At 45.8% G+C, this 23,777-nt stretch overlaps 1 protein-coding gene across 1 annotated transcript in view; it reads left to right on the forward strand.

Moving 5' to 3' along the window:
• The first annotated feature begins 413 nt into the window (after window positions 1-413).
• The window catches only part of ZAP70 (zeta chain of T cell receptor associated protein kinase 70), a 30,030-nt gene continuing 6,666 nt past the window's right edge, over window positions 414-23,777 (forward strand). The window contains exons 1-8 of the mRNA XM_081895616.1: window positions 414-561; window positions 13,092-13,550; window positions 15,013-15,173; window positions 17,109-17,247; window positions 19,103-19,184; window positions 21,789-21,829; window positions 22,064-22,118; window positions 22,565-22,748. Of these exons, the coding sequence (XP_081751742.1) occupies window positions 13,149-13,550; window positions 15,013-15,173; window positions 17,109-17,247; window positions 19,103-19,184; window positions 21,789-21,829; window positions 22,064-22,118; window positions 22,565-22,748 (1,064 nt within the window). The 5' untranslated portion in view covers window positions 414-561; window positions 13,092-13,148. The remainder of the gene's footprint in view (window positions 562-13,091; window positions 13,551-15,012; window positions 15,174-17,108; window positions 17,248-19,102; window positions 19,185-21,788; window positions 21,830-22,063; window positions 22,119-22,564; window positions 22,749-23,777) is intronic.

Genomic DNA, 23,777 nt, shown 5'->3' on the forward strand with positions numbered 1-23,777 from the left:
AGGCAAGATGCCTTACCCTACCAGGCAGGGAAGCAAGACCTGCAGGTTTTCCCATAAGAGAGGGGAAAGTGTCCGGGAAGAGAGTTATGGCTCTACCGGTCTAATTTCTGCCTGCGGCACAATACTCAAACAGCACAGGAGCTCTCCCTGAGAAAGGAAGTGGCGAATGTGAGTTTTTCAGGCCTAACGTGTGCTCTTTACACCTTGTCAAAACCAAAAGCCTTTCTTCAAAAGCACTTTTTCAACCTTCCTGCTTACGTAGTACGGAAATTGGGTCAAAACTTCAAAGACACCCCCACCTCCCCCTATCGACGTCTGCAGAGCAAACTCAAGACACTTCACTGCCAGAGACCAGACCTCCCTCTCTCTCTCTCTCTCTCTCTCTCTCTCTCTCTCTCTCTCTCTCTCTCTCTCTCTCTCTCTCGTTCCTTTTACACCCCTAAAAACTATCATTTTGCTTTTGGTATGGATATCTGACTCCATTCATTTCCTCTTAAAAAGAAAGATTCGGACAGAAACGTTTACGGAAGTATCCACTGTCTTCCCTGCCCTCTGGATCAGGTAAGGATCTTGAGATATTTGATGCACAGATAACCATTTTTCTCCCCATTCGGTGCTGAACTGGCACTGCTCCACATTGGTAAGAAATTGATACTTCTTTGTGTTGGCATCTGCCCTCTGGAACTCCCTGCCTATTGACATCAACAGAAGTCTAGTGTCCTGATCAAGGCAAGTAAGGGTACCACTCTATTCTGCCTTGGTCAGGCCACAACCGGAATACCGTGGTCAGTTCTGGGCACCAAATTTGAGAAGGATGTTGACAAGCTGGAAGGTGTGCAGAGGAGGGCAACCAGGATGATCAAGGGTCTGGAAACCAGACCATATGAGGAACGGTTGAAGGAGCTGGGTAGATTTAGCCGGGGAAAGAGGAGACTGAGAGGAGATAGGAGAGCCACCTTCAAATATCTCAAGGGCCGCCACACGGAAGATGGAGCATCTTGTTTTCTCCTGCTCTGGAGGGTAGGACTCGAACCCGTGGCTTCAAGTTACAACGAAGGAGATTCTGACTAAATGTTTGACAGTGGAACAATCTCCCTCAGGAGGTGGTGGGCTCTTCTTCCTTGGAGGTTTTTAAGCAGAGGTTGAGGGACCACCTGTCCTGGATGCTTTAGCTGAGATTTCTGCATTGCAGGGGGTTGGACTAGATGTCCCTTGGGGTCCCATCCAACTTTACAATTCTATGCTCAGGGGACACCTTCTTCACTGTACTCTTTCCTGTGCTCAGCTAAATACATTTTCGTTGCTGTTTAGACAAGACTTTCCAGACATGTGGAATCATAGAATCGTAGACTAGGAATGAATGTTAATCTGGTCTGTGACCATTTAATAAAATTTGATTTGATTTGATTTGACTAGGAATGAATCACAAGGGACATCTATTCCCACCCAGGAATGTTGACATATGTTTTAATCTGTTTTCATTTTGTCACAGGTTTTATCTTTGGAAAGTTTTAAAGAATTGTTTCCCCCGATACTTTTAATGGCCTTAATTCTATTGAGAAACACCACTTTGAGATTGTTGTTCTATAGTCAAGTGGTATAGACATTTTATGGAAAAAGCACATAGCAAAAAAAGTTGGAGGTTCAAGGTGGGGTTTCAGCGATCAAACTTCAAGGGGGTCCTTGGTTGTTAAAGGTTGCTTAGGGTGGGCTGGCGCTGGGTTTAGATAGACCCGGTGGTGTGATTTCGTGTAAGACAGCTTCCTATTTAAACCAGCCACTTATCCAAAACCACAGGACTAGAAACTTCTTCGCAGGCAGAAGGTCCTGGTTTCAGTCCCCCGCCTGAAAGCCTGGAGACCCACCTTCAATCATTGCAAATAGTCCTAAACTTGATTGAGCCATAGTCTGACTTGGTATATATAGCCAGAATTTTTGTTTGTTCAGTTCGCTATGAATTTTTATTGATTTTTATTGATGGGGGGCAGCTGCCCCTCCCTGCCCCCCTTGGCTACACCCATGTATATGTCCCTATCTAAATCAGAATCATGAGGACCAGAAACTAACTTTAGATTTACTGTACAGGGGAGGCCCCAGCTCAGTTGCAGGGGAATCTGCTGAAAGGCAGCTGCCTACATTCCCAGTCAACCCTGTCAAATGCTTTCTCCAGAACCACCAGGACTTAACAAACTTAGTTTTACTTTCAGGGCAAGGCAGGAGCTCCATGGCTACTTTGCCTGCAGAAGGTCCCATGTTCAAGCTGCCAGCCAGTGTAAACAATACTGAGCTTGATGGCTCAGGGGTCTGACACAGTGCAATGGAGTTTCTTTAAAAAAAAAACAAAATGTCCAAAAATTCCACATCAAATTCCAGTGCAAATTTTAAAAGATTTCTTTCATATTGTTGATGTCACATCCCATTTTCTGTTATGTTTTTCTTATCCCCCCCCCTTTGCTGTATTCTGCCTTCCCTCTGTATTATCATAGTCATAACACAATGATATTTAATTATTTCTGTTGCTCATAGTTCGAAACCTGATCACAGATTCTTCATGTTCTGTGTCCTGCTCAGAGCAAAATCATTGCAGGCTGTTTTATTTAGCTCCTTTGATTTCAGTAAGTTCCTCTGTGCTTAACTTAGCCAGACACTACTCACAGTCCTATTCAGAGTAGTCCCCGTTGCAATCGCTTCGGCCCATTAATTTCCAACAGGTCTTCTCTGAGCTAAAACTTTTCAGTGTTTTCAGAGGAAGCGGAGTCTTGCGATTGACATCTATACTGTGACTTGGGGTTGATTTCGGTTTCTCTCAAGTTTTCCACCCTTCCAGTTTTCAGTTTGTCATGTTTCCACATCCGTTTGCAAACTTTAATAAAATAATTTTAAAAGCCTTGATGGAAGTTCATCAGCACTTTTGCCTCCCATCGACGGGTTTCTGTGTGGAGTTTCCCTAATATGATGCATCCCCACGTGTTATTTCTGCGAATTTGCACATGATTGCTGACACACATTTCCACTGAGTGTCTGCACATTTTGAGCTGTGCTTCATTTGCGGGGGCTGCAACATTCGAGTTCGGAGGCTTGTGAAATGAAATTTAAAATACAGGTTAAAATGCAATTTAAAATGCAGACTCATTTTAAAAGTAGCCCATAAATCAAAACCGTAAGAGAAGGGAAACATAAGGGTCAGACTGAGTCCAAACCAAAGGCCAGGCGGAACAGCTCTGTCTTGCAGGCCCTGCGGAAAGATGTCAAGTCCCGCAGGGCCCTAGTCTCTTGGGACAGAGCGTTCCACCAAGTTGGGGCCAGTACTGAAAAGGCCCTGGCCCTAGTTGAGACCAATCTTGCGACTTGCGACCTCCAAAGTGTTGTCATTTGTGGATCTTAAGGTCCTCCGCGGGGCATACCAGGAGAGGTGGTCCCGTAGGTACAAGGGTCCTAAGTGGGAGAAACTGAGGAAGGTGGGAAAACCAGTAAAAAAAAAAAACCTTCTGTGTTTGTCTCTGATTAGCATACATTATCTTTAAAAGGCGTGCGATCACAACAGCCATCCAGCCTCCCTGCAACTGAGTGTTTGTGGTTGGAAATTTCTGCGCATCGCTGTGGCTGGTGGGTGTGAAGAGGCAAGCAAACTGCAGTTGCCTGCTCAGCAGGCAGCCGATGTGTTTGGCCTCGAGGAAGTGTTGGCTAAATGTGGCCTGGTCCTCTGGGAAGATATGTTTGCACTTTTGAAAGCAGGCCAGATTATTACTAATTTTTACCATTAAGAAAGTTGGTGTTTCCTGGAAAATAATGCTCAAGTTTAACTAAACTTTGTGGATGTTTGGGTCCCACGTGCTCAACGTTTCCCAAGTTTTGTGCTGCCTTTTTCTGGAGAGAATTTTATTTGGTCTTTTCTTACAGGTTTCCCTCCCCACAAAGTTTGCTGGAAAAGATGTCCACATGCCATGGACAGATTTAACAATATTTGGAATTCATTTTTATAAATACCACATTAGATTAAGGTTTGGTTAACTACAATAACAATTTCCCGCCTTTTTTTTTTTGTAATGTACACAATGTTTTTTTCTGTTTTGTTTTCTATATGGGTGCTATTTCTTATTTTTTTGAATCTTATCTTACTCTGTGCATTTTGTACTTTTTATTTGGCAATAAAGAATATAAAATACAATAAGAAAGTTTGCTGGAAAAGATGGCTCGGGAAAACACGAGAAGGTTTGGATGTTGCTTTTGGAGCAAAGCTCACTGTGCAAATGTTTGCGTCTTATTATTATTATTATTATTATTATTATTATTATTATTATTATTATTATTATTATTATTTTATACCCCGGGCCTCCCGAGCCACTCTGGGTGGCCTCCAACAAAATATTAAAATACAGTAATGCATCAAACATTAAAAGCTTTCCTGAACAGGGCTGCCTTCCAATGTCTTCTAAAAGTCTAGTAGTTGTTTATTTCCTTGACATCTGATGGGAGGGCGTACCACAGGGCGGGTGCCACTACCGAGAAGGCCCCCTGCCTGGTTCCCTGTTAACTTGGCTTCTCACAGTGAGGGAACCGCCAGAAGGTCATCGGCTCTGGAACTCAGTGTCCGGGCAGAACGATGGGGGTGGAGGCGCTCCTCCAGGTCTACTGGGCCTTTGAGGCCGTTTAGGGCTTTCAAGGTCAGCACCAACACTTCGAGGGACGCGGGTGGAGCTGTGGGTTGAACCACAGAGCTTAGGACTTGTCAATCAGAAGGTCGGCGGTTCGAATCCCCGCGACGGGGTGAGCTCCCGTTGCTCGGTCCCTGCTTCTGCCAACCTAGCAGTTCGAAAGCACGTCAAGTGCAAGTAGATAAATAGGTACCACTCTGACGGGAAGGTAAATGGCGTTTCTGTGCGCTGCTCTGGTTCACCAGGAGTGGCTTAGTCATGCTGGCCACATGACCCGGAAGCTGTATGCCGGCTCCCTTGGCCAATAAAGCGAGATGAGCGCCGCAACCCCAGAGTCGGTCACGACTGGACCTAATGGTCAGAGGTCCTTTACCAACACTTTGAATTGTGCTCGGAAACATACAATTGCTCAACCTTTTTTCAGGCAGAGAGGGAAACCAAGGCAATTTATTTTTATAGGTTGAATGGGTAAGTTCCCTCACCCCAAGATAGTTTGTTGGAAAAGTTTGCCAAAGACTGTTGCTTTGGGACTGTGCTTGGATCCCCCCCCCCTCAACCTGTCCTGAGCCTTTTCTTTTTCTGCAGGGGGAGAAACAAAACAAAACACCTATTTCTATACAGGTTGAGCATTAGGGTTATAACTTTTGTACAGCCTCATGAATTTTTGCCTAAATATGAAGGAATGAGCTGTCATTTCCAAATAATTTGAAAAAAAGGTCACCCTGAAATCAATACATCCATTTTTGTATTTGTAGCTGTATAACATATTATGTAGGGACACGGATGGCGCTGTGGTTTAAACCACTGAGGTCAGCGGTTCGAATCCCCGTGACAGGGTGAGCTCCCGTTGCTCGGTCCCTGCTCCTGTCAACCTAGCAGTTAGAAAGCACAAAGTGCAAGTAGATAAATAGGTACCACTCCGGCGGGAAGGTAAACGGCGTTTCTGTGCGCTGCTCTGGTTCGCCAGAAGCGGCTTAGTCATGCTGGCCACATGATCCGGAAAAACTGTCTGCGGACAAACACCGGCTCCCTCGGCCAATAAAGCGAGACGAGCGCTGCAACCCCAGAGTCGTTTGCAACTGGACTTAACTGTCAGGGGTCCTTTACCTTTTTAACATATCATGTAATATTCATAGTATGTATTATACTATGGGGAAAATAGAGCTTGCAAATTTTCTACTACTTGTACAATGTTTTGTACATTGTACATCACTTCTTATCACCTAGAATAAATCAAGGTTGCAGCTGGTCTTTGTTTCTGCTGCAAGCACCATAACATTCCCACATCACTTGGATTGCACGTTCTGCGCACGGATCCCTAATTGGTGTCTGGAGTACGGATGGCTCCTGCTTCCAGTGATTCTCCAACACCTGCAATGCCTTTTTGTAAGCATTTTTGTGAAGCCGTTTTCAAAGTACATATATGGTGACTCCAACTTTCGGGGTGACCTTTTTTCACAACTGAGAACAATTAGTCCCTTTTTCAGTGTTTCTAAGCAAAAGTTCATCCCTTTATGACACAGGAAATCAGGTATTTGGGGGGGGGGGGAGTCAGAAAGTTATAACCCTATTGAGCATGCAAGACCCAAGCAGTCAATACTTCTCCCTAAATCACTTTGGCCCGACGTTCACCACCAATAGTGGCACCAATCATGCCTGCCAGCCAGAAGAAACTGGTTAGCAACTTCATTTAGGAAGAACTTCCTGACAGTAAGAGCTGTTCGAGAGTGGAATTTGCTGCCAAGGAGTGTGGTGGAGTCTCCTTCTTTGGAGGTCTTGAAGCAGAGGCTTGACAACCATATGTCAGGAGTGCTCTGATGGTGTTTCCTGCTTGGCAGGGGGTTGGACTCGATGGCCCCTGTGGTCTCTTCCAACTCTATGATTCTATGAATAATAATAATAATAATAATAATAATAATAATAATAATAATAAGCTCCCCAAAAGGTAAAAAGGTAAAGTAGTAGTAGTAGTAGTAGTAGTAGTAGTAGTAATTTTATTACTTCAGCCCTGCCCATCTAACTGGGTTGTCCACTGTGCTCGGAAACATACTGGGAGCCAGCATAGATCCTTTAGGATGGGTGTTATACAGTCCTGGCGGCCGCCTTCTGGATTAGTTGCAATTTCTGAGTCACCTTCCAAGGTAACCCCGTGAAGAGCGCATGGCAGTAGTCCAAGCAGGAGATAACCAGAGCGTGCACCACTCTGGTGAGACAGTTTGTGGGCAGGGAGGGTCTCAGATGGAGCTGTAGATAGCTGCCTTGGACACAGAATTGACCTGCGCCTCCATGGACAGCGCTGAGTCCAAAATGACCCCCAGGCTGCACACCTGGTCCTTCAGGGGCACAGTGACCCTGCACAGGACCAGGATTCCCCCACACCACCTGCCTCCTGTGCCCCCAGAAACAGATATTCTGTCTTGTCAGGTTTCAACCTCAACCCGTTGTCCATAATAATAATAATAATAATAATAATAATAATAATAATAATTTATTGTACCCCGCCCATCTAGCTGGGTTTCCCCAGCCACTCTGGGCGGCTTCCAACAAAGATTAGATGTCTTCTAAATGTCAGGTAGCGATTTATCTCTTTGACATCTGACGGAAGGGCGTTCCACAGGGCGGGCGCCACCACCGAGAAGGCCCTCTGCCTGGTTCTTTGTAGCTTTGCTCCTTGCAATGAGGGAACCGCCAGAAGGCCCTTGGCACCGGACCTCAGCGTCTGAGCAGAACGATGGGGATGGAGACGCTCCTTCAGGTCTACTGGGCCAAGGCTGTAAACCACTGCAAATCCTGTGTGCCATTGTAATGGATTGTTTGAAGTCATTTCTGCAACAGGGAAATAAAATTTTAGCCTCCCCATTCCCCACCCTGACTTGTCCCGTATTTTGCCCGACCAAAGGGGGCGACGAGGGTCATCTAGTCCAACCCTCTGCAATGCGGGAATCTTTTGCCCATTGTGGGGGTCGAAGCCAAGGCCCCGCCGACTGCTGTGTCCCGGAAGGCTTGAGAGCAGCCTGGTGTCAGAGACTTCATTTCGTAGCTACATTTGCACAGCAAGCCCCCGGCACAAAAACACAGAGCGACCGTCTGCCTGCTCTTAAGTCAAGCCTCTTGATGGCTGAGCTTCCTGCCGCAATTTCCTTCCCCCCAAATGACATACGAGCGCCTTCTGATTCTTCAAGAACCTTCCAGGATCAGAAGAGTGTGAACACATGGATGCCATAAATTGCAAAATCTATCAAGCATGTAGAAGAGAGACTCCCCAGAGGGAACCTTTCCCAGTGTTTGGGACCTTTTAGCTTAGAGAAAAGGCGAGGAAGAAGAGACAGAACCCTAGAAATGTACGAAATTAGTCATAGCATGGAGAAAAAAAGCAGACATCACCTTGCCGACAAAGGTGCGTATAGTTCAAGCTATGGTTTTCCCAGGAGTGATGCATGGAAGTGAGAGCTGGACCACCAAGAAGGCTGATCGCCAAAGAATTGATGCTTTTGAATTCTGATGCTGGAGGAGACTCTTGAGTGTCCCATGGACTGCAAGAAGATCAAACCGATCCATTCTGAAGGAAATCAGCCCTGAGTGGTCACTGGAAGGACAGATCCTGAAGCTGAGGCTCCAAGACTTTGGCCACCTCAGGAGAAGAGAAGACTCCCTGGAAAAGACCCTGATGTTGGGAAAGATGGAGGGCACAAGGAGAAAGGGACGACAGAGGACGAGATGGCTGGACACTGTTCTTGAAGCTACCAGCATGAGTTTGACCAAACTGCAGGAGGCAGTGGAAGACAGGAGTGCCTGATGTGCTCTGGTCCATGGGGTCACAAAGAGGCGGACACAACTAAACGACTAAACAACAACAACAATGGAGAAAGCGGATAGGGAAAAGTTGTCCTCCCTCTCTCCCCATGCTGGAACTGAAGGCTGGAAGATTCAGGACAGACCGAAGAAAGGACTTTTTCATGCAGTTAGACTTCCCAAGAAGATAAAACAATAAACTTACAGTGGTGCCTCGCAAGAAGAAATTAATTCGTCCCGCAAGTTTTTTCTTCTTGCGAGTTTTTCGTCTTGCAAAGCACAGTTTCCCATAGGAATGCATCGAAAATCAATTAATGTGTTCCTATGGAGACCGCTTGCCAGGCTGGCAGTGCGGAGAAGGGCTTTTCTCCCCACCGCCAGCCTCGGATAGGTACGGGAACAGAGGGGAAGGCGCACAGTGCTTCTCCTCTGTTCCCGGGGCTTGCGGTGGGAGGAGGGTTTTTCCTCCCCACCGCCAACATTCAGAACAGCATTCTGAATGTTGGCGGTGGGAAGGAAAACCCTCCTCCCACCGCAAGTCTTCAGGACAGCCATCCGAAGGCTGGCGCGGGGAGAAGGTCTCTCCGCCCCACTGCCAGCCTTCGGAGGAGGTCCGAGGACAGTGGGGAAGACGCGCTGCGCTTCCCCGCTGTCCCGGAGATTTCCCTATGGGCTTTCGTCTTGCGAAGGAAGCCCATAGGGAAATTCGTTTTGCGAAGCGCCTCCAAAACGGAAAACCCTTTCGTCTAGCGGGTTTTCCGTCTTGCGAGGCGTTCGTCTTGCGGGGCACCACTGTACCCAGTCACCATTCCGGCAGCTGCATTTTGGATTACCGGTAGTTGTAGTTTCCAAGGTGTTATGTATTCAGTGGTCTGTGTTTGCCTGAGCTTGAGTCTGGACTAAGGCTTGTAAGCTCCTGTGTTCTGATTCAATACATGATGTCCAATCACAAAACATTTCGGGATTTGGACCTCTGCCATTGGCCCTTGAACTCTGAGTCGTGATTTGCAGCTTGGAAGTTTAGACAGCCAATCACGTTGGGAGTGGGAGTGGCCCAGGCCTTCAGAAATGTATATAAGCAGTTGCTTTGCCCGTTTCCCAGTTATGTAGTTCAATAAAGTTTCTTGCTGTTATCGCTGTGTCTTGCCATGTGGGAACCCACCTACACTTCAACTAGGGCCAGGGCCTTTTCAGTACTGGCCCCGACTTGGTGGAACGCTCTGTCATAACAGACTAGGGCCCTGCAGGACTTGACATCTTTCCGTAGGGCCTGCAAGACAGAGCTGTCCGCCTGGCCTTTGGTTTGGACTCAGTCTGACCCTTATGTTTCCCTCCCCTTTATGATTTTGACTTTTAAAATGAGGCTGCATTTTAAATTGCATTTTAGTCTGTATTTTAAATTAGGTTTCTTTCTTTTTCTTTCCCCCCTATTATGTTTCTACTGTGATTTTATTGGTATTAGCCACCCTGAGCCGGCGAGGGCAGGGTATAAATAAAATTTATTATTATTATTATTATTATTATTATTATTATTATTATTAGTCACCTTCAAAGGTAGCCCCACTGAGAGCTCATGACAGTAGTCCAAGCTGGAGATAACCAGAGCATGGACCACTCTGGCGAGACAGGGCGCAGGCAAGGAGGGTGTCAGATGGAGCTGGTAGGCAGCCGCCCTGGACACAGAATTGACCTGTGCCTCCATGGACAGATGTGAGTCCAAAATGACCCTAATAATAATAACACATGCTAGAATAAGCTAGGATTCTTTTTGCACAAAAAATGGAAGGAAGAAGAAGTTCCTACCGAAGAAGAAGTAAAATGATTCACTACGTGGAATTGGCAAAAGCAAAAATGGAAGCCTTTTTCAAAATACAGTGGTACCTCGGTTTAATAATTTAATTCGTTCTGGAGGTCCATTCTCAACCTGAAACTGTTCTTAACCTGAAGCACCACTTTAGCTAATGGAGCCTCCCACTTCCACTGCGCGATTTCTGTTCTCATCCTGAAGCAAAGTTCTTAACCTGAAGCACTATTTCTGGATTAGTGGAGTATGTAACCTGAAGCGTATGTAACCTGAAGCGCATGTAACCCGAGGTACCACTGTATTTAAATAAATGTTATACTATGATGAATTCACGAGCAGGATTTGAATTACAGTGGTACCTCGGGCTACATACGCTTCAGGTTACAGACTCCGCTAACCCAGAAATAGTACCTCGGGTTAAGAACTTTACCTCAAGATGAGAACAGAAATTGTGCGGCGGCAGCGGGAGGCCCCATTAGCTAAAATGGTGCTTCAGGTTAAGAACAGTTTCAGGTTAAGAACGGACCTCCGGAACGAATCAAGTTCTTAACCCGAGGTACCACTGTACGGGCGACAGAAGGAATTAGAGAATATTGTATGACTGTAAAGTTATAAGAGAGAGAAGGCCGGGTGCAGCAAGGGGGGAAAATGAAAAACATCATGGAAAATGGGATGGGAAGTTGCCAAAGCAAAAGAAAAATCTACTATGCATTGGAATGGGTATGTGAATTTTTGAGAAATTTAATTTAATTTTTTTAAAAGGATATTGGTTTTTTCTTTTTTTCTTTTAAAGATGGCTCTAGTCCTCATGAATTCTATTTAGGCACCTGCCTCAGTGCGGTCTACACTGACTTGGCAGACTTGGGTCTCCAGGGAGGGGGAGTCAAAAAACCCAAGAAAAATGTATTATGTTTTGGAGGGCATAGATTGTCAATGGAAGTCAATGGAAGAATGCCCTTTTTATAATGATCTTAGAAACAATTGCGTCCGCCCATGGTGAAGATCGCAGAAGAGAAGCTCATCTCTTGCAAAGACCTTTTATTCTGTTGTCTGATGTAGAGAAGTCTATCTCTTCTAGAACATCCACATTTCTCACTAAGGCTCTACAAATTCGTGTAATGAAAAGGGGGTATGGGAAATGATTTATCCTCTAAAGGTCAGGGAGCAAAAATGTAAACCACAGTTAGCAGCAGAATTCTTCTTCTTATCATTTTTTACGTGTGAATTGGCTGTTTGGTAGAACACAATAAACCGAACTAAGCTGCACTGAACTGCGTGTGTAATTTTATTGTTGTTGAAATTTAATAATTTTTTTATTAAATTAAATTTAATAAATTTGGTTATATATTTAAGGGATATATAAGATTATATGGTAAAAACAATACCATCTTAGCAGAACGTGAGTAATACTTGTGAACAAAAACGAATAAAGCGAATACTTTAGTGGATTGTATGAAAAAGGATGTAAAGTAAAGCTGCGCGACAAAACCATGACAACTGAAACAGTATAATGAGAACGATTGGAAGAAATTTCCATTTGATAGACATGATTTTGTATAAATTTTTGGTCCCCCCCTTTTCTTCTTTTCTTTTTTGTCTTTTTACATTTTTTCTTACTTTTATGTCTCAATGTTTTCTTCTTTTTGTATTGAACTTTTCTATACTTACCTTCGTTGTAAGTTTGTATTTTAAACCAATAAAGATTTACCATAAAAAAGAAATTTAATAAAACACAATACAGTGGTACCTCTGGATGCGAACGGGATCTGTTCCAGAGCCCCGTTTGCATCCTGAAGCGAACACAACCCATGTCTGCGCGGGTCGCAATTTGCCGCTTCCGCGCATGCGCGGGACGTCATTTTGAGCATCTGCACATGCGCAAGTGGCGAAACCCGGAAGTAACGCGCTCCGTTACTTCCGGGTTGCCGCTGAGTGTAACCTGAAAATGCTCAACCTGAAGCACATTTAACCCGAGGTATGACTGTACGCAATAGTAATAATATATATATATTCTTTATTAGGCATAGCAAATCACACATTATCAGACACCGTATACAAATTGTGCAAAATACGAGCTCAACATAACAAGGTTTGTGCCAGTCAGATCTTTAACGCCAGAGAAAATTTGCATAAATAATACAACACAACACCACCGCATCACCGATCAATTAAGAACCACTAAATCTCTTTATAACGGCCCAGTCTTTCTACATGGACAGCACTCAAAAATTCAGCCACTATTAAAGTAATTTGATCATTCCTGTCCGAGAGCAGGTCCTGAACCGTTGGTGGCATAGAATTGAGCCTGTTGAGTTGTAAGGCCTCTAATACTTGTCTTCTGGCATAAATGCCCAAAATCACAAGAAAATAAAATATGCTCCAAAGTATCAGGTTCCTGGGACACGGGTGGCGCTTTGGGTTAAACCCCAAAGCCTAGGACTTGCTGATCAGAAGGTCGGCAGTTCAAATCCCCGTGATGGGGAGAGCTCCCATTGTTCGGTCCCTGCTCCTGCCCACCTAGCAGTTCGAAAGCACCTCAAAGTGCAAGTAGATAAATAGGTACCACTCCGGCGGGAAGGTAAACGGCGTTTGGTTCACCAGAAGTGGCTTAGTCCTGCTGGCCACATGACCCAGAAGCTGTATGCCGGCTCCCTCGGCCAATAAAGCGAGATGAGCGCCGCAACCCCAGAGTTGGTCACGACTGGACCTAATGGTCAGGGGTCCCTTTACCTTTATCAGGTTCCTGTTTACTACATTTGCAGATGTGCTCTGATTCTGGGAGAGCTAAATATCTTCCTCTTAAATAGTAATAATAATGCCTGCCTTCTCCTGTTTCCCAGGTGTTCCCCTGAGCATCCTATGCTCCCCGCTTGGGCAGCCCCAGGACCTGTCGCGCGATGCCCAACCCGGCTGCCCACCTGCCCTTTTACTATGGCAGCATCTCCCGCTCCGACGCTGAGGAGCATCTCAAGCTGGGCGGAATGATGGACGGCCTTTTCCTCCTGCGCCAATGCCTTCGCAGCCTGGGGGGTTATGTGCTCTCGGTCACCCACAACCTCCGCTTCCACCACTACCCCATCGAGCGGCTGATGAACGGCACCTTTGCCATCGCGGGTGGCAAGGCGCACTGCGGCCCCGAGGAGCTCTGCGAGTTCTACTCCAAGGACGCTGACGGGCTCTGCTGCCCGCTCAAGAGGCCGTGCAACCGTCCCGGCGGCCTCGAACCCCAGCCGGGCATCTTCGACTCCATCCGAGAGAACATGGTGCGGGAATATATCCGGCAGACGTGGCAGCTGGAGGTACGGGCCTTTCCTGTGGTTGGGGGCAGCAGGGGGGAAACATTGCGGCCAGTGGAATATGGAGCGGCACCCAAGGATAAAGGGCAAAATGTCAAAAAAAGCAGCAACATTTTTGAAAGTTGGTTTTTATTCATTTTCAAATCGAATTAAAGGTGATTTAACCTCCCCCCCCAATTACATTCCAATTCATCCCCTTTTACATGCTGCTTATTTGACAGATTTATTTCTGCTTCACATCCATTTTGTTAAGCAAAATTCTCGTCCCTCAGCTGTCCCTTTACTGACTCCTGCATAAGGATTAAAAACAATTACATCAAATAAAAACAAGTGAGCGCTTATAGTAATTTAAACATTTCGTTTTTCTTTCCAGCTTGCGTGTAGATTCATTCTCTTATCCCTGATAGTTTTCAGCCTCTGCCTGTTTGCACAAACCCTTTTCCTTTCCATAGGCAAACCAGATTATCTCCTTTCAACGTTCAGTCTTCGTTATTGAGTTAAAGGTAAAGGGACCCCTGACCATTAAGTCCAGTCGCAGACGACTCTGGGGTTGCAGCGCTCATCTCACTTTATTGGCTGAGAGAGCCAGCGTGCAGCTTCCGGGTCATGTGGCCAGCATGACTAAGCCGCTTCTGGCGAACCAGAGCAGCACATGGAAACACCATTTACCTTCCCGCTGGAGTGGTACCTATTTATCTACTTGCACTTTGACATGCTTTCGAACTGCTAGGTTGGCAGGAGCAGGGACCGAGCAACGGGAGCTCACCGGGATTCGAACCGCCGACCTTATGATCAGCAAGTCCTAGGCTCAGTGGTTTAGACCACAGCACCACTCGCGTCCCATGAGTTACAGCCTCTCGAATCCATTATTTGCATTACATTGGAGATAAAGCTTTTACAACACCCTTCGTTTCCTATTGGAGGGTATCACAAAGCAGGACTGGGAGATATCTGGTTTCCAAAGTCATGATAAATTACCAGCTACACATCATGATATACTGATATATTACGATGTCTGAAATAAGGATGGAGCTGTGTCAAGGCATTAGCTGGCTTCAGTTTTCCCCGCAGCAATATTTTTGCATGGCCCAAGTATACACACACACACACCATGATTAGCAGCATATTGCCAGGTCAAAAATTATGAAACTCTACAATTCTATGGCACTAGATAGTCATTTACATTTCCAGCACCCCCTTTCCTTTGAGCGCACCCCCCAGGTAACCCCACTGCCCTCCAGGAGATCATACCACCCACTTTGAGAAGTTTAGAACAACGTAGAATTACAAAAGCAGTTCCTTCCATCTCCAACATATAGGTGTTGAGTCCTGCTCTTATGTGGGAACCAACCGGGTTAAATGGGAGGCTGATAATTTTCCCCACCAGGCACAGCTCGTCTCAGAAGTTTAAATAATTCCCAGAAAGGCAATAGAGTCTCAGTTCTCTCCTCTTCCTTCTTCATAGGGGGACACCCTCGAACAGGCCATCATCAGCCAGGCCCCCCAGGTGGAGAAGCTCCTGGCTACCACAGCCCACGAGAAGATGCCCTGGTACCACGGCTCCATCACTCGAGCGCAAGCGGAAAGCAGACTCTACTCAGGCTCACAGCCTGATGGGAAATTCTTGTAAGTGCGTTATCAAGGCAAAACTTCTTGTCTGTTGTTGTCTTCTCCTTCGCCTCCTCCTCCTCCTCCTCCTCCTTCTTCCAAATCATTTCTGTTGATTTTCCAAATTTTAACGAATCAACCACAAATGAAAACACATTCAATACAATCTCCCCCCAAAATGTCTTCCTGCACTCTGTCCTCAATGCATCTATCATTTCCTCTCGTTGTTGCATTGTTTTCCCAACCTGTCTGTTGTCTTTGTGTTGCTGCTATTATGCCTCGTTTTGCCGGGGCATCTATCAACCAGGGTGAAGGAGTTGGAATGGCTGAGTCCAGGAACTGCTGTCCTAATGTCCCACAAGAGGTGTGAGGAGCCCTCAGTCTCCTCATTCAGCCTGCGAGGCCATTTCAGCCAACCCCACCTCCCCGTAAGGATGTCAGAAAGAATCCACTTCCATTCCGACCCAGCGTTGCCACTGTTGGCTCTGCTGCAGTTCAGTTTCTGCCCGGTAGTAACAGACCCTCCAAGTGTCCCTATTTTCCAGGGACAGACCCAGATTTACAAAAGCTGTCCTGCTTTCTGATTTGATCCTGGAATGTCCCGCCTTTCCTTAGGACGTCCCTCTTTTCATTGCAGGAATGTTGGAGGGTATGATTAGTTATGAGACCCCCGAGCTAAGGAGATCAATAACTAGACAACCGCTAGAAGGCATCTGAAGGCAGCCCTGCATAGGGAAGTTTTTTCATGCTCAATGTTTTATTATGTTCTTATATACCGTATTTTTTGCTCTATAAGACTCACTTTTTCCCTCCTAAAAAGTAAGGGGAAATGTGTGTGCGTCTCATGGAGCAAATGCAGGCTGCGCAGCTATCCCAGAAGCCAGAACAGCAAGAGGGATTGCTGCTTTCACTGCGCAGAGATCCCTCTTGCTGTTCTGGCTTCTGAGATTCAGAATATTTTTTTCCTTGTTTTCCTCCTCCAAAAACTAGGTGTGTCTTGTGGTCTGGTGCATCTTATAGAGCGAAAAATACGGTATGTTGGAAGCTACCCAGAGTTTGCTTTGCTTTCAGAACTGCTTATGGTTCTTGTTAATTGCTACCTGTAATTAATGGAGCCATTTGCGTTGGACTAAATGACCCTTAAGGGACGCGGGTGGTGCTGTGAGTTAAACCACTGAGCCTCTTGGGCTTGCCGATCACAAGGTCGGCAGTTCGAATCCCCAGCGGTAAGGTAAATGGCGTTTCCGTGCACTGCTCTGGTTCGCCAGAAGTGGCTTAGTCATGCTGGCCACATGACCTGGAAAAACTGTCTGTGGACAAATGCTGGCTCCCTCGGCCCATAGAGCGAGATGAGCGCAGCAACCCCAGACTTAACTGTCAGGGGTCCCCTAGTCAAATGTCTATATAGTAGCAGGTAAAGGTAAAGGGCCCCGTGACCGTTAGGTCCAGTCGCAGACGACTCTGTGGCTGCGGCGCTCATCTCGCTTTATTGGCCGAGGGAGCCGGCGTATAGTTTCCAGATCATGTGGCCAGCAGGACTAAGCCACTTCTGGCGAACCAGAGCAGCACACGGAAACGCCGTTTACCTTCCCGCCGGAGTGGTACCTATTTATCTACTTGCACTTTGAGGTGCTTTCGAACTGCTAGGTTGGCAGGAGCAGGGACTGAACAATGGGAGCTCACCCCGTCACGGGGATTCGAACCGCTGACCTTCTGATCTGCAAGCCCAAGAGGCTCAGTGGTTTAACCCACAGTGCCACCTGCCCATAAAAAGACACACATTCGTGCAAATATCAGACAAACATCAGGGGACGCTGCTTTGCTTAGGGAAGCTGAGATTGGAAGAATGAGAAACAGAAAATGGACGCATTCGCCAGCCCCTTGGATAAAAACCAGGTGCCCCTTAGTAGGAACAGAGCTGATCCTGACAACTTCCATGCCATTTCCCTCCAGGCTGAGAGAGAAAAAGGAGAAGGGCTCTTACGCTCTGTCCCTCGTCTACGGAAAGACAGTTTATCACTACCGGATCGGACAGGACAAAGCAGGAAAATATTCGGTGGAAGAGGGAACCAAGTTTGATACGCTGTGGCAGGTGGGTTGTGTGAGTGCGTGGGGCTAGAGACCCTCCTCCTTTTGGGATTGCCTGCATTGCAATGAAGAGAAGAGAATCTTGGAATTGCAGAGTTGGAAGGGACCCTGAGGGTCATCTAGCCCAACCCCCTACAATGGGTTGTGTGTTTTTTTTAAGGCAAAATGGCACTGCCACCCAAGAAGGCATCAGCAAACATGGGCAAACCACAAGGTTTGCAGGGGTACAACTTTTGTTGGGGGGGATGGGTGGACACCTAAAGGGAGGGGAGCCCCCAAAGCAGACCCATTTGGACTGAGTACTTTGATAAAACTTTATTCGCATTAGCCAATGGCCATAGCAACAGCAAAACATTACAGTATACGCAGAAAAGGAAATTTGATATAAGAGCACAATGAATCAGCAGTCAGTTAGTGGCCCTTATTCTGATTGCCCCTCCTATGAACCTAGCAACCTTTGCTGTTCTCTGCTTATTTTGATCTGATAGAAGAAAGGACATTGTGGCAGTGGCTGAGCGCCCTGGGATGGTTAGTACGAGTGGGGTGAGGATCTCGTTCCTCAGGTCTTTGTAGAGAGTGCAAGGCAGGAGGACGTGTGCCGCTGTTTCGGTGCTACCATCTCCACAGGGGCAAAGACGTTACTCAGGCGGGATCTTTTGGAATCGACCCTCAAGCACTGCAGATGGCAAAACATCCAGTCTTGAAAGTGTAAAAGCACGTCTGTATTTTGGGATAATAAGTTTGTGCAGATATGGGGCCAGAGAATCAAAATGGAGAGGTGGAAAATGAACATACCAAGGGCAGAATTTCCTTATAGTGGCCAGGTGTCCTGATGCTCAATATCTTTTAGACAATATCTTTTAGACGTTGCCCAGTTAGACTGTTTGCTTTAGTGGGCCCCATAGTGAGTAGGTGTTGTGGGGATAAGCCACTAGAGTGAAGTTTTTGATAGACGGTTTTAAGCCAGGCATTTGGACTGAGTATGTGTGGTGGCTGTCGAGGGAGACAAACAAAAAGCCAGATGGGCAGCGGAACCCAATGGAGTGTCATGGAAGTGGACCATTAATTGCAGCTTCCGCTCATCAGCATGACTAATAGCCATGTAGAGACTTGGGGGGGGAAACAGCAACAAGACTGAATAGAGCCAGTGGAAGTTTTCTTGATGGCTCTGCGGATTGGAGGGGTTTTAGAGGCATGTCGGTGACATGGCAGGGGTATCAGCCAAGCATCAATCACCATTTAGCCCTCAGGACCATTCAGTGTGGACCTTGGAAAACTCCCCAGGACACACCCCTCCCTGGCTTTGCTTTGCCCCTTCCGTCTAATATTATATTTTATTGAAATAATTTTGATTGTATATAAATAAAGTGATACAGAGGGCGGAAAGTGAGGGGTGTGTATATTCCTAGCTAGGAGTGAATGGAGGACAGTGGGGTGTTGTGTGTTAATTTCCTAAAGTTATATTCTGCTCGGTTGTGCAAATAAAACCTCAAAGCAGTCTGAGCGTGCGAGGAAATTATCCTGCTGTACTCAGGTATAGCCTGTGGCTCTGTGGCTCCACCCACTTTTCCACTGGCTCCGCCCACTGCTGGCAGGCGGCCCCTAAGAGGCTGCCAAGAAAGGAATCTGGCCCTTGCATTCATGAAATCTGCTGTCGTTGTGGAGGAACCCTTCCCCTGGACCATCCCTAGTTGGGCTTATGATTTCACCTCCTATATTTCGTCTTGCGATCTCCAAGGAGATCTTGGGATTCGAGCAAAAGGAGAATGTGGAATAGGCAAAGTTGAGCCCTTAAAAAATAAAAAATCTCTCTCTGTTTCTGGGCTTCTAACCCCCTTCTCCTCCCTTCCCAACTGCAGCTCGTGGAATATCTCAAACTGAAACCGGATGGCCTGATCTATTATTTGAGGGAAAGCACACCGAATCCCGATATGCCAACAGGTGAGACCCCAATATTTGCCACGTGGAAAATACTGGAACTACTTTCAGGTGCAATTCAAGAGTTGTTGGTTTTTGTTTTCGCTTTAACATTTAGTGGACTTTGTTAAATACGGCCTAGTTTCTTTAAAAAACATATTTGAATTTTTCATTTTCATTTATTTATTTTTGAAGTTTTGATTTTATTGGGTAAATTCAAATAGTCATAGAATTTACATTGAATATTGAAAAGACCAGAGAAGGTCACAAAAAAAGTAATAATTTTCCATTTTGATGAAATATCGATCATCTTCTGTTCTATTATTCTACATCTGTATCTTTATACATGACGTCCCGTCTGCACCCAATGTACATACCTTTTTAGAACACCGATCATACTAAAATAAATTTCATATTTCAATATACCTAAAGTCTTTTTTAAAAAAACCTAAATCTTACGTCTTGTTTTATTTCCCACATTATATTATATTATTTACACAGAAATCATTCAAACGGTACCAGAGCTGCCACACCATGATTTTAATTTTGTAAATATTTTTTAAACATGTCCCATTTTGGAGTAAAGCATTGATTGAAATTGCCTCTCCGTCTTCTCGTCTATTGTGCCAACTCAGCATAGTCCAGGATTTTATTTAACCGCTCTGATTTAGATGGTACCTTATCCCCCTTCCAATTAATTGCAATCAGGGTCCTTGCGGCCGCAATGGCATACAGAAATATTTCCTTTAGGCCTTTTGATATTTCTTTCTCTAGAACGCCAAGAAGGAAGGCCCCAGTTTCTTTGGAAAGGATACTTACTTTCTTTTCTTTCTTTTTTAAAAAAATGTTATTCATTTTTCTTTTCCGTTCATTACATACATCTCAGATTCTTAACATTTCCTATATATTCCTCCCTCCCTCCCCTCCAAGACTTCCCCCAACTTGCACTTCTGGTTTGTTTATATTTTCACCCGCTTTGCTATCTCTCAACAGAAAAAGTTACTAATAACATAACATCAAACCTTAAAAACATAAAAATAAAATCTTATTTCATTATCTTCCAAACGTTTTCTGATGCTAACAATGTGGATGTTTATTGAAATCCCGCCATCGAGTCTATTGACTTTCTTTGTTTCTGCAAATACAATATGAATGGTTCCCAGTCTTTTTCAAAGTCTCTGTTGTCTTTTTCTCTTCGCCTCTCCGTCAGTTTTGCCTGTTCTGCATAGTTCATCAACTTCTCTCGCTATTGTCCTTTAGTTGGTATTTATCCAGTCTTCCAATTTTGTGCAATCAGCATTCTTGCTGCTGTAGTGGCATACATGAATAAAGTCCTCATTTCTTTTGGTTTGTCTTGACCTAAAATACCTAACAAAAAGGCTTCTGGGTTTTTTTTACAAACGTTATTTTTAACATTTTCTCCAATTCATTGTATATCATTTCCCAGTAGGATTTTACCTTCTTAGGAAAGGATACTTTCAACATTTTTTCCCCTAATTCGTCATATATGATATTCAAGAATTCTTTAATTTTTTTACAGAGCCATCACATGTGATTTGAATTTTTCAAATTTTAAAAGCAGCAATTAAAAAGCAAAGCGAAATAATACCCATATCCAATTCTTACTTGTAACCAGGGCTGTCTTAAGCATATCCGGTGCCGTGGTGCAAAGATCCTTCTGGCACCCCCCCTTTCCCAGAGTTGTTGAGCATTTTTTAGGGCTGGAGGGGGCGGGCAGTGGCTGGAGAGCGGCTGAAGAGGTGGAGGCTGGATGCACCGCTGGCCGCTTCATGCCACGGTGGCCACAGCAGGCAGCACACTGAGCGAGCGGGCCTGCATCGAGCGAGCGAGGGCACGTGTGCCGCTCCCGCTGAGAGTTGGCTCAGTTTTTTCCCTTTTAGCCTTCTGGCGCTCCGCAGAATTCGACACCTGCTGGCTAAAAGGGGAAAAACCGAGCCAACGCTTGGCAGGAGCAGAGCACGCCCCCTCGTTCACTCAGTGCGCTTGTTCGGTGTTCCCCAGACTCTTGCCTGGCGCCCTCCAGAACTTGGTGCCCCGGCGCCCCGCACCACTAGCCTCTATGGGTAAGAGGGACCTGCTTGTAACTAGCCTTTATTGGCATAAATTAAAACATTAAAATCATACAAAGTCATCCAAATACACTGATAATCCAAACACATACAATATATAAAAGACTAGATAATTTGATTTTTTTACTAAATCCTTAACTGTTCCTTATTTCCCATTTTGACAAGTTCTACATCAGTCCTGCTAATGAGTTTAGTTCCCCCCCCAATAGTTTTTCCAATAGATAATATATTCTCCCCATTCTTTATGAAAAGTGACTTCTCCCTGGTTTCTAATTCTTCCCATACGTTTTGCCATTTTGGCATAGTCCATTAATTTTATCTGCCACTCTTCCTTAGTCGGGACTGTATCTTCTTTCCACCTAGTTCCTTCCAGGAACTCAGCCAGATGGGCAGGGTATAAATAAATTATTATTATTATTAATAATGAGGTCTGGAAGCTTGGCTTTGTTTGTTTGTGCATGGGAGAGCTAGAAGGACCATAGCTCAGGCTTGTCGTTTGCAGATGTCACCTAAGCAAACTTTTTCCTCCTGTTTCCAGAAACCGCGACGCCTGCCCCACCGACTCACCCATCTGCATTCGTAAGTCTCTCTTTCTTTGCTTCCTCTCAAATTGCTACAGTCTTTCAGGGTCGGTTTAAGGACCGGGGGACAGGCATGTCCTGGGTGAGAGATCAGCCGTGGCTTCCATCAGCGGCCAGGGAAATCCCATTGAACCAATCTCTGCACGGAAGTGAATCCTGAGTCTGCAAGGGGTGGAGTAGATGGCCCCAGGGTCAAATTCTGCAATTCTGTGATTCTATTTTTCCTTGCCAGGCTCAACGGAGACTCGTATCACAAAACTCCGATGGTTACACACCTGACCCCATTGGTGAGTAAAGGGCAAGGGAATAAACTAAGGTGAATTGTTGTGTTTTTATAGATAGATAGATAATTTATTACGGTCGGAGACCAGCTTATAAAACACACTTGGGGGTACAATCCCAGAAGGAAAACAAACATTTAAAACAATGCACAACAGTAAATTTAAAATTTGTAAATGTGATAAGCGTATAGGCAATTAAAACTTTAAGATAAGCTACCGCAGAGAGATGACCCAGAATCACCCATGGAACTGAGTTTGGGAATTTTCTTAACGAACTAGTTTGGGTTGGCGGATGGTCTGCGCCTACAGATCTGTACACAGAATCTGGTGACCATCCGGGAGGGGAGGAAGGGAAGTCAATGTTCAATTTAATTTAATGCATTGCTTTGTTTATGTGACTATGAAAATTATAAAATTCATTTTTTAAAAAAATCTCTTGGGGATCGGTGCAGGCCGTGGGAAAAAGGGCCGGATCCTGCCCATGGACACGTCCTGCTACGAAAGCCCTTACAGCGACCCCGAGGAGCTGAAGGAGAAGAAGCTGTTCCTGAAAAGGAACAACCTGATTGTGGAGGACATGGAGCTGGGGGCAGGCAATTTCGGCTCCGTCCGGAAAGGCGTTTACAAAATGAAGAAGTAAGTTTGCCTCATGGTGAGCGAGAGCAATGATCCGGCTACCTCAGTATATCCTGCACGGACTGGCAGCAGCTCTCCAGAGAGTCAGGCAGCATTCATCCCAACTGCACCTGGAAACGCTGGGGGTTGATTTTATATACAGAGCTGGGGCTCAAAGTAAGATTCCAGTCCTCATGGGGCTAACAACCCCCCACCCCCATTGCAAAATGGATGATGCCATATAATGGATTGAGGTTGAATCTCAACAAGAGATAAGTACTGTTTTGGGGGGACAGGGGGCGGGCAGGTGTGGGGGACTCCCTGGTCCTGAATGGGGTAACTGTGCCCCTGAAGGACCAGGTGCGCAGCCTGGGAGTCATTCTGGACTCATCGCTGTCCATGGAGGCGCAGGTCAATTCTGTGTCCAGGGCAGCTGTCTACCAGCTCCATCTGAAACCCTCCCTGCCCTGTCTCACCAGTTTGTCCCATGCTCTGGTTGGACTACTGCAATGCACTCTCCGTGGGGCTATCTTTGAAGGTGACACGGAAACAACAGCTAATCCAGAATACTGGTGACTGGGAGCGACTGCCGAGAAGATATAACACCATTCCTGAAAAACCAGCTCCCAGTACATTTCCGAGCACAATTCAAATTGTTGGTGCTGACCTTTAAAGCCCTAAATGTCCTCAGCCCAGTATGACTGAAGGAGTGTCTCCACCCCCATCATCCAGCCCTCCCGCGACCCCCCTACTGAGGTCCAGCACCGAGGGCCTTCTGACGGTTCCCTCCCTGCGAGAAGTGAGGTTACAGGGAACCAGGCAGAGGGCCTTCTCGGTGGTGGCGCCCTCCCTGTGGAATGTCCTTCCATTAGATGAGGAGATAAAAAAACCTATGGAAGCCATCTGAAGCCCTGTATCGGGAAAGCAACCCAGCCAGATAGCTGGTGGTGGTGGTGGTTATTTCCAGTGTTTGGGGAATGCCTCTTCTTAGAGCAGGAATAATAATAATAATAATAATAGAATATTTGCATGAGATTGTATGGGGAAGAT

Source organism: Podarcis melisellensis, assembly GCF_964234715.1.
Source record: "Podarcis melisellensis genome assembly, chromosome: 18".
NCBI classification, from domain to species: Eukaryota; Metazoa; Chordata; class Lepidosauria; order Squamata; family Lacertidae; genus Podarcis; species Podarcis melisellensis.